At 32.2% G+C, this 11677-nt stretch overlaps 1 protein-coding gene and 1 long non-coding RNA gene across 2 annotated transcripts; one reads left to right on the forward strand and one right to left on the reverse strand.

Moving 5' to 3' along the window:
- Positions 1–207: 207 nt before the first annotated feature.
- On the forward strand, positions 208–1612 carry LOC145055388 (uncharacterized). The gene is made up of 3 exons (XR_013685172.1): positions 208–393; positions 496–900; positions 991–1612. It is a non-coding gene; the product is annotated as an uncharacterized LOC145055388 (long non-coding RNA).
- Positions 1613–2234: 622 nt separating this feature from the next.
- LOC145055387 (ubiquitin-conjugating enzyme E2 28-like) lies at positions 2235–4213 on the reverse strand. Its single transcript, XM_079003696.1, has 5 exons — positions 4060–4213; positions 3744–3911; positions 2873–3000; positions 2683–2787; positions 2235–2599 (listed from the first exon to the last, which is right to left on the reverse strand). The coding sequence occupies exons 2-5, from the start codon at positions 3811–3813 to the stop codon at positions 2456–2458; spliced, it is 447 nt and encodes a 148-aa protein (XP_078859822.1). The 5' UTR covers positions 3814–3911; positions 4060–4213; the 3' UTR covers positions 2235–2455.
- Positions 4214–11677: the final 7464 nt, after the last annotated feature.

An 11677-nucleotide genomic window follows, 5' to 3' on the forward strand; every position in this document is an offset into this window, starting at 1 on the left:
TCCTTTTGAGCTAGTTTCCTTGTATTTTTGGTCTCTGTCCAAACTAAAAAGACTATTATACCCTTAATGAATTTAATTTTCATTTTTCTTTCACTTTTAAAAACTATTATTATCATTAAATATAAAATTGGGCCCACATGTCCTCTCTCTCTCTCATGAAACAAATGTCTAGATTGAAATATCAATTCAGAACCTCCACATATTTGACTGGCATAAATTGTGGCATATACCAATACCTCATTGTTGCCATTGCTTTGTGAAGATAACAAAGAAAAAATAAAAGAAAAAAAGAAATCTAGGGTTCATGTCTTTATTCAAACCATTGCCGATGAACAAACAGACGATGGAGGCGAATAGTAGCTGAAACAAAACTCCAAAGCATCATGGATTTCGGTGAGTTTTCTTAAGCCATCTGATTTGCTAGATCGAAATGGGTACCGCCTCTTCCTGCTTCTTCTTCACGCATCTTTCTCTCTTTGTCTGGGTTTTTTGAAGCTATCTGATTTTCTGGATCGAAATTGGGTTCCGATTTGCTGGTTCTTTTTCTCTATTTACTGTTTCTGGGGCTCTGGTGTTGGGTTTCATTTTCTGATTTGCTGAAACGCAAACCCTCTCACTTTTCTCGTTGATTCAAGTTGCAGATACCAAAAAATTAAAGTATATGGTTTGTCTCTCATCCCTTTGTGTGCGCCTCTATGTATTTGGTGTTCTCCTTCTATTTGTTTCTTTTATTTTTAGCGCATATAAGGTTTGGTGATGATGGTTGTGTATCAAGTGGTTATAAGGTGGTTTTATGGTGATGAATTGAAGTTGTAATCAGATAATCAAGGAAGGAGATGGAACGGTGACGAAGGGGGTGGCATTGATTTTTGTGAGCTCATTATTGATTTTCTATATGAGGTTTGTAATTGTATATTTATAAAACTGAAATTCTATTGTATGCATTAGTGATTTTTGGTGTGTTTTAACTTTCGTTGTGTATCTGTGTAGCTTGAGTTGCAGGTGAAGTTGTAACAAGATGGAGATGGTGATGAGTTTTTTTGTTGACCGATGTGTTTTGTGTTTATGAGAGAGAGAGAGAGAGAGAGGCGTGGGCTCCATAATTTTTATTAATAAAACTTTAAATTAAATAGCAAAAAAACATAAAAAAAAATATATCAAAAATGCATTTTAGTCTTTTCAGTGTTCTGAGGGACCAAAAACGCAACGAAACTAGTTTAAAAGGATCATCAATCCAAAAAAGTTATGGTTTGGACTAAAATCCCAAAAAATACATACCACATGAACCATTTTTGCAATTTTGTCTAACATAAATAAATAAATAAAAACATAAGTAATAATATTTGTTGCAACAAAACTATCCGATTGTAAGAAATTTACTTATATACTTGTAGTTATTTTCTTTTATTTATCTATCTTTAAGAAAATCTACGTACACACTCGATAACCATAACCGAATGAAGTTTAAAACAACATAAAATATTCAGAACTATCCTTTATAACATGTAATAATTCTAACTGTGTTTATAACATGTAATAATTCTAACTATTAGTATCACAGAGTCATTTCTAAGACCATCTTCAACCCATTTTCATTTTTTCCTCCATAAATAGAGTAAAAAATTCATAAATAGAGTAAAAAATGGACTAAATAGTATTTCATCTCCAACCCTATTTCATTTTTTACCCCAAAAAATATATTCCTAGAATATTTCATTTTATAACTTATATATATTATGAAATACACTCCTCTATTGATTAACCTCTATATTTATGATTAATTAATATAAATTAAATAATTAATATATAACTTGATATTATAAATATTAAATATTACATTTAAATTATAATTAATAGTCAAAATAAACTAGAAATGTATTAAATAAAAATGAAAAACTAAAATTAACAACCAAACTTCATCTTCATTTTTGGAGAGATATGAATAGTATTCCAAAAAATGAAGGTGAAAATGGGGTAAAGTTAAAAGAAGAATAGGAGGAGAAATGGGAAAAGAAATAGAGTTGGCGGGTGGGTTGGAGATGACTAAGGCGTTTTAAATTTCAAGAATTTGATGGACTCATAGGAGTGATTCACTTGTTGCTATTACTTACCATTATTACATTAACCCCTTAGAAAAAGCTACAAGAACACATTTGAGAAAAAAAAATATCAAATGAGTTCTTGTATGAACGCCAAATATCATCATCACAAACAAACACACAAACAATCAAAAGTGGAGAAAACAACAGCAAATTTCACCATTACAGGACGATAGTTTTTCCCCTTTCTTCCGAATCAAATATACACAAATTGAGACGATTGTTTAATGCCTTACCAAGCTTCTTAACAAACACATTAACCATAAAAAAAGAAAAAGATGAAATCTCACTAACACTTTATTATGCTTCTTCTTCTTCCAGCCACATTGAAAAAAACAGAGTTTTTGCAATCATTATCATCCCATGGCATACTTTTGTGTCCAGCTACGAGCAGTGGCCTCATATTTGGACTTGTCAGTCTTGTACATGTGAGCAATTTCAGGCACCAAAGGATCATCAGGATTTGGGTCAGTTAACAGAGAACAGATCGAAAGCAACACCTGTAAATCACACATATAATATAAGTAATTCAACTTCTAATTCAAATAATAAATAAATACTTAATTGGTTAAAAAGATTAAACCTTGGAGATTGTTAAAGCTGGGCTCCACTGCTCCTTGAGGATATCTAAGCAAATGCTGCCATTGCTGTTGATGTTTGGGTGGAACACCTTAGTCCTAAATGCAACCTGCCATATTGGTAAATGGTGATGAAACTATTGTTATGAAACATACATATCTTAACTCTTAATAGAAATAGCACAGGAACACTACCTTGGGAGGCTTGAAAGGATAATCAGGAGGGAAATGAATTGAAACAAGAAAGACACCTCCAGAATATGGGCTATCGTTGGGTCCCATGATTGTTGCTTGCCAATGGAACATATCTTCAGCTACTGGGCCTACAAAGTTATAAGAATATGCACCTTGTGAGTTATAAGATCAAGAAATAAAATTTCAGGATGTAGATAAAAACATCATGTCCAAATAGCAATGATGAGTGTTCTCTTACTCTATTACAAAATACAAATTCATCAAGCAGGTTGCCAAAAAGGTCATATGTATAGGAAGGTGATGCCCATACAAGCATCACCAGCATCTATGTAACAGACTAAAACAGGAGAGGCATACTTGTTAATAAGATAGCAATGCATTGAGCCAAGATGAGTCAAGAATGCCTAAGTTACCATTAAGCCCATGTTGATTTAGCCAAATGAAAAGAGATGCATAAGTGGAAATCTTTTATCAAAAAGGAATACATGGGCCCTGATGCGTGAAAGAATAGACAAACTCCACATTCTTGTTGCTCACGTGACTGATAAGCTGGGATGCATAATACTCAATGGTTGTAAGAAAGAACATAGATGTTTCTTATCTTGTGTCCCTGATCAAAATCCTCAATGAGCTACATAAAGTTCATCTTTGCAGCTATGCTTAACAACCAGCCATGGAGTGGTTTTCCCTAAACTACACTCTTTATATAAAAACAAGCAATTAACAAGTGTTTTGCCTCTTTCCACAATTAAAATTGCACTAATTTACATGCATCCAACAAATTTCAGCGTCTTGTAGCAAATCAAACAAAGCATAATTACACTCATCACCGAGAATAAACTACATGTAAAAAAGTTGCGATTAATTTTACCTGCGCTGCATGACGTTGGAGGATCCTTCTGCAAATCTTTCAGTTCCTTCAAAATACGTTTCGACGCCATAACCACAACAAGCTAGAAGTCCTAGCTAATCTCTCACGCCGATGTAAAAGCAGATCGTGAGAGCACGATATCAAACAGAGAAACTGTCTAAACAAATCCTGATCCAAAGAAAGAAAGAAAGAAATCAGTCAACGGCATAATTCAAACAGTACAAGGACAAGAAATAATCAGCCATCAAAGATCTACACTAGTTTGTTCTTCTTACAAGCTAATAAACACAAATTCATGTAAAGCAATATGAATTACCTGATGGAGGAGTTGTAATTGCGAAGCGAAAGTGTTGAATTTGGATAGAAACGATAGCAGATTTAGAGCCAATCGTATGGAAGAGGGGAAATTGAAATGCTAGGGTTTTGATTTATTTATCGTATTTATGTGTGGGAAATTGGGTAAAGGGTGGGCCCACAGTTGGCGTGGAATAAACGCCTGGTATCGTCACCTTTTTCTCTCTCTGTTTAATACGTTATACTAATCTTTTATAAGAAAAAACACGGAAATGACCGTGATATTTAACAAAATAATCAGATTTTTATGTGGATATTATTAATCAAAGTAATCAAATCTATACTAATAAATAAAACTTATTTTCTGTCATATTTTATGTCCTTATTGATTTGGACACATCGCATTTTAATAGATTTTTAAAATTTATTTATTTCCACGTGTAATTTTCTGATTTGTTCAGATATCATAACTTATTTCGGTTATAATATTGAGAGAAATAAATGTTTCCTTGAAAAACAATTGATATATTTATAATGAAATAAATGTCATAATTAATGAGAGCTCTAAAATTGATATTGATATTAAATTTAATGTTTAAATATTGATATTAAATTTGTATTTTTAATAAACCCGTGTAGTACACGGGTCTTACACCTAGTGTCTAATATTTATATCTATATTTTCTTCGATAAGCTTTTATAAGAAAAAACACGGAAATGACCGTGATGCTATTTGTCAATGTATGTATTCTCAATTTTAAATTTTATATTTTATATTATTGTTTTCATTAATTTACAAATAAAAAATATCTAATATATATACAAAATTAATTTTATATATTTATTTGAGTCAATGATTATAATTTCACATAACTAATAAAAATATCTATTAATTAATAATTTATTTAAAATAATTGATTAATAATTTTGAGGTTTTACTATAAAATTTTAATTAATTTTATAACTGTGGTTTCCACGGATTATAAACTAGTTTTATAATATAATGAAAACAATACCAAAAGTGCATTAAATGCACGGTTTGGAAAAGTTTTTTGTATGAATATGTTAACATTGTATATTTTTCAATCAACACACCTCTAAAGGTGAATATATATATATATATATATATATATATATATATATATATATATATATATATAGAGAGAGAGAGAGAGAGAGAGAAAAAAAGATTCAAATGTTTTTAACAACTATTGTCTGCATGAATGCACCAATAGAAATTTAGGAATAATTAAATAATTAAAAATTATAATAAGGGTAATTATGTAACTTTAACATGCTAATTAAAATAAAATCCATTAATTCATGGAAATTACCATAAAAATCTGTTTGACCAACTATTTAACCCTAGCCTTCTATATCATACGTAATATGCCTCCTCCAATTTTCTTATGGACGAATGAATATCGTCTGATCAAAAGAGGTAGTCAAACCTCTTGCTGCAAATATGTTTCCCCATTCCATTGATTAAGAAGATGTTATTCTCGGTGGCTCCATCTCCAATCGAAGCTAGCTTCAACATCGAGGTAATTTTGGAGTCACAAGAAGTCGATGTATGTTTCTGCATCATTGCTACAGTTCCTTCGATTATCGGTTCTCTAGAGCTTTTCCATATCGAGCAAACTTCGTATGCCCTTATTTATCCGGTAACAACTCTTCAATTCTCATGAATTATGGTCCGTTAACTTGTTATTCGAAATATCTATTTTCTATTGTTCGCTGAATTGGAAGGTTAAGTGAGGGAAAATCTAACATGTTCAAGAAGAACGCGCTATGCACATAAGGTGCTCGACTAAATTCCTGAAAGAAGGACCAACTTGTTGTCTCAGTGAACTGTTGGTGGAAATGAAAATATTCCGATTTGCACACCAACTGTTTGTTAAAATGTCTGTAACGCCCGTAGATCCGGGCTAGTCAATTTAGAGACGATAAGCATCAAAAATGACTTTTTGATGGAAGATTATTTAGAAGGATTAATCTTAACCAAGTTGTAGTATATGTCACAAGGTTTCTGTGCATATAAAGAACGCCAAAATCCGAGTTATAACGAAGAAGTTATGACCTGTCGAAGTTCGCGACAGAACCGACACGACACAACGTGACGTAAATAGTGAATTTACGTTAGAGCGATATTTATCCAAAACAATCTAAATGAGAATTGAATATCTCATCGATAGTAGTCCAACGATAAAAAGACAGACGAAAACGGAGTTCAGATGAAGGAGTTATGAGTTTATAACGGAGTTTTCCTGTTCCGACCTACTAAAAATAATATATAAGTAATATAATTATAATATATTAAAAATAAAGTCAAAATTAGCCAATGGAGTCTAAACGAGAGTTGTAGAGCATAATCTCACCTTCGCGTCGATATAAAGAACGTCGAAAACGGAGTTCGTATGCGAAAGTTATGAATTTCTGAAGTTCGGGGCGCGAAACCCCAAAACTGTAAGAGACCACGACGTGGCAAGTCTCCTGACACCTCCGGGAGTCCCCCAGATGCAACTTGAGATGACGCATGCAGTGACGACCAAGCCCACGACGTGGAAAAAGGTTGCCACAACGTGGCAAGGGCCAATTTTTCCCTATAAATAGATTTGAAGGGCGAGCCGTTTAGGGTTGCTATTTTCTCTTCTCTCTCTCCCGTTTTACCTCGATTTGCTTGCAATAAATATCCCGAAGCCCCGGTATCAACCCCGAGACCCGAAGCAAGTCCTGAAGCACTGAATATCCCGAGAAGAAAAGAGTTTCCGAGCCGAAGCTCTACCCGCGAGAAGTCCGGTGTGTGAAGAGATCACAGTTTCACCGAAGAATATCTACTTGAAGAGCCATAGTGCTGTCCGATCATCTTCTGATCAAGTGAGTGTATAGTCCCTTTCATAAACACGATTATAATACAAGTATTGTTTGAATGTATTAAGTATATGTTTGGTGTGAGTGTATAGTCACTTTCGTCTTACACATAGATATGAAGTATTTTATAAAATACGTGCTATGTGTCTATATATAGTTGTTTATATGTGTGAATGTGTGGTCACTTTCTTCTAACACATAAATATTAAGTATTTGCTATGAAATATGTGTTATGTGTATAATATAAAGTTGGTTATATGTGTGAGTGTGTGGTTACTTTCTTCTAACGTATAGATATGAAGTATTTGCTAAGAAATACGTGTTATGTGTTTATACATTGTTTGCTTATTTAAGATGAGTGTGGAATGGACGTTTTATATAGTTTTTAAATGATTTAAACTGTATATGTATTTTATATCTGCGAATATGTTGGGTAGAACATGGGTAGATGAGATAGTTGGTATATGTGATAAAATGAGGAGGTATGAAAGATGCTTAAGAATAATATCGGTAGATGCACCAAGTAGTGAATGTCGTAATCTTAGCAGATGCGCTTATAGGATAATGTCGGCAGATGCGCCAAATAGAGATGTCATAATACTAGCAGACGCGCTTAAGAATAATATTGGTAGATGCACCAAATAGAGATGTCATAATACTAGCAGACGCGCTTAAGAATAATATTGGTAGATGCACCAAATAGAGATGTCATAATACTAGCAGCTACGCTTAAGAATAATATTGGTAGATGCACCAAATAGAGAATGTCATAATACTAGCAGATGCGCTTGTAGGATAATCCTGGCAGATGCGCTTATAGGATAAGGTCGGCAGATGCGCCTAATAGTGAATGTCGTAATCCTGGCAGAGGCGCTTAAATGATAAAGTTGGTAGATGCGCCTTAAATAACAATGGAATTTGTGTCTATTCCTTAAAGTCAAATTTTAGGAATGAATGAATAAAGGATAGGTGATTCTTAGGGTAAAACCTTAAGAAATAAAGAGGATAACGGGGATGGGTAATTGGGTTGATTGTTTGATGATTAAATATAATAATTATATTATTGTGGGTTGAAAACCCTATATGCTCACCAGGCTCCCAAGCCTGACCCACTCAGTTTAATTGTATCACAGGTATCGATACGAAGCTGATTTGCACTGAGAGATTAAAGGATATGTAAATCACTAGAGTAAATGAATGTATGTTCTGTTTATGCTTATGTGTCTGTATCGGAACATGACATCCCGAGGTTTTATTATTTAATGAAAATACATTCTCTTTGAGAAATGTTTTGATAATTTTTTATCATATCTTGTTTTGGGAACAAATTCCGCAACCGTTTTCTTTAAACGATTACTCTGATTTATAAAACAAAGCATAAACAAATCGGTATTTTCTAGCCGGGAAATTGGGGTTTTCACAATGTCTCAGTGAACTTCAGTTACTTATTCCAAAACATGTTCTTTCTTGCTTAATGAGTCACTTTCAGTTAAAAGGAAGCATAAAAAGATGTTAGTTCGCATGGTTCGAGCTCTTGTATCAGGGCCTTATAATGTAAGTAACATTCTTTATTCATGTGTTCAAGTTGATAAGTTTCAATTTCTTTTACGTGGATGCTCGTCTTTCTTACAAAATAATGTTTTCAAATCTTATATAAAAACCACGTTCCTATGCTTTAATGGGTCTGCCATATATATTTTTTTTCTTTCGGTTATGGAATACAATTCTAGGTTGTTTGTGCCTTTTTATTTTTCATCAACACAAATTAATTTACTCTTTGAACCTTGTGGTATGCATTCTAAATCATGTTGCTGGAAATTATGTTTATAGGTAAACTATTGCAAGTAAATCAAATATGGTTTTTGGCTTGTTTGATGATAATGTCTAACAAGTGTTTGTTGAAATGCCTGAAAGAGAATTTAAAGAATTTAACCTTGTGGTATGCATTCTGTCAGAATTACTAGCAGTAAATACAATACCTTTGAATGTATTCTATATATTCTATTAGAATGTATTCTACCCGAATAAAATCGATGTATTCTGCCAGAATGTATTATATGTATTCTGTCATATTCTATATATTCTACCAGAATATATTAAGTGATAGTTATTGCAAGTAACATATTTTTAACAATTATTAGTTTTTGTTGTATTTGTGATAGGAATAGCTGGAAGAATGCGTTGAAGACCTTGATATTCTTTTAGAATATGTATAATGATATTAAAATGTATAAAGATTTTAGTCTATAAGAATATGTATGAATTTGTATTTAAGTTCGGATGTATAAGAATATATTAGAATGTTTGTTATTTTTCAACATCTTATTCAAAAATTTTGTTATTCTTCAATAATATTCTATTAGAATAAAATTTGAAAGAGCATCATTCTAACAAAATAATATTATATTAGAATAAAATTCTAAAAGAGCATCATTCTAACAAAAAATATTCCGACAGAATAAAATTTGTAAAAAATTGAAATTGAATTAATTTAAAAATTCAGATTTTTTTTTAAAATTCGGATAATTAATCATCCCTAAAAATCTGAAAATTTCCTTTTATAAATGTAGTTAATTGTCCAAAATACCATTTTGCTTAAAATTGTGTGATTATATGCTACATGTTACCCCATTGTAATATCATACACTCTCAAATCATGTCCATTGATTAATTTCATCCATTGGTCCAGATCTGTGCATTCTGGCACACAAATACTTAGTAAAAACAAAATAACATAAGCTTATATATATATATATATATATATATATATATATATATATATATGGAATGGGCTAAGGTTTATTTAGGATGGGCTAATAGTGTATGGAAGTCCATAGAGCTTTTAACACATGGATCCTATATAAATGAAAGGTCATGGGTATTAGGGTTTATATGGATGTAACCTTAATCCTCCATAATATATAAAGGGGTCCTTGGCTCACAAAATGTGCACTAGTATGTGTGAAAATGAAGAGGTGGCCGATTTTAGTGAGCTCCATATTCTCTCAAGTTCTTCTATGTTGTTGATGGTGACTTGTGATTCCACTTGAGGCTTCCACACTATTGGGGCTAAGCTCTTAAGGCTAGATACATCAAGACTTCAATCTCCACCATATGGTATGTTATCCTAACTAGATTCTTGTGTGGTATATGACAATTGTATGCTAATTATAGGTTTAATACCTTGGAAACACCATTGCATGTATAATTAGTGAAAACATAGAATCAAGGTATTTAGGGTTGCATGAACACCTTAGGAGTGTTAGAATGCTCAAAACCCAACAGTGGTATAAGAGAATAGGGTTGTTTTCAATTATACTTGATGCTACTTGCTATTTAAAGTTGAAAAAATTGATTTTTTGCATTCTGGGTGATGAACTTGCCGAGTCCACTGATGGACTCGACGAGTCCATGTACAAAATGTGCTACTCGACAAGTCATGTTCATGGACTCGCTGAGTTGGCTGGACAGAGTGCAGAAAAACGTTTTTTTTGGGCCCCAAATGGATAGGATCATTATTTCAAACTATTTTGAATCATATTTTTTTTACAAGATATGATAATGATCATGCTAATCCATTTGAAAGGTGATTGTCAAAATTTCATGTTTTCTATTAGTTTATATGATGAAGTCTAATTACATGGAATTTGTTTGACTTGAATTACCTAGTTCATATGAGTTTAATTTAGAACTTGTAACACTCATGGTTGAATTGTTGTTTTTGATTATTTTAATGGACTCCATAACTTGTCCTCAAGTTATGGAATTCCAAAGGTTTTTCTTTTAAATGGATCATTAAAAGTCATAAGTTATAAAACTTAAAGAATCTCTTTTCCACAAATTGTTTTATGATCTCCATAACTTGTCCTCAAGTTATGGATTTTCAAGAGTCTTACCATTAAAGAAACATTAAACTTGTATGTTATGAATATGAAAGGTTTTGAATAGTTTTAAAATTTGCCCTCAAGTTTTGGAATTTGTAAATTCTCACTCACATTCATGCTTTAATTCCAAACCCTATAATTTTAAAAATTAAAATTCAAACTTTATGGACTTCATTAAATTAATTAATGTTTAATTAAAAGAGTTAATAGTTCCATAATGACATGGTTTAAGTTTAATTAAATTAAGATTATAGTTTAATTAATAAGATTATACCACCAAGTATTTTAAATGTGTAAAATACACTCTTATACTATTATAATATTAAAAGTTAATACTTATATATATGTATAAGAGTAAAGTCAATCTTACGGTTAGTAGGTCTCATTCACGAAGCCAATCTCTAAGGGGGGTATAAGGTTACTGCCTATAAAATGACAGTTTAATGGGTGTCCACTCTCACTCACTGCTTCCTTGACTAGTGGAGGGTCGTTAGTCGAACGGGTAGGAAATGACTATAATTCTCCCTTCATTACAAATATAATGATAAATACTAAGTAACTAAACACTTATAAATTGTCAATCTTAGTTACTTAGGAAAATGTGAATTTGGTGCTAACCCATGAAATTACACTTTGCACCATTGTTAAAGTCGTTAGTGGAGCGTGTGTGGTTAACCGACACACTAACATGGGACTGAAAATGTGTGGCAAAAGGTGAGTTAAGTTTTATCATAGATCGGTGGAGCGTGTGTGGTTAACCAACACATCGATTGGGTGATAAAATTAAGGGTACCAAGTCAATTTGCATGGTTATTCACACCTTGTTTGTGATCCTCGGCATCCCAGTCACAAACTTGAGAGGGCACAATCAAGATTTAAACATGT

This window comes from Lactuca serriola, chromosome 5, assembly GCF_051521515.1.
Source record: "Lactuca serriola cultivar US96UC23 chromosome 5, Lser_US96UC23_V15, whole genome shotgun sequence".
Classification (NCBI taxonomy): domain Eukaryota; kingdom Viridiplantae; phylum Streptophyta; class Magnoliopsida; order Asterales; family Asteraceae; genus Lactuca; species Lactuca serriola.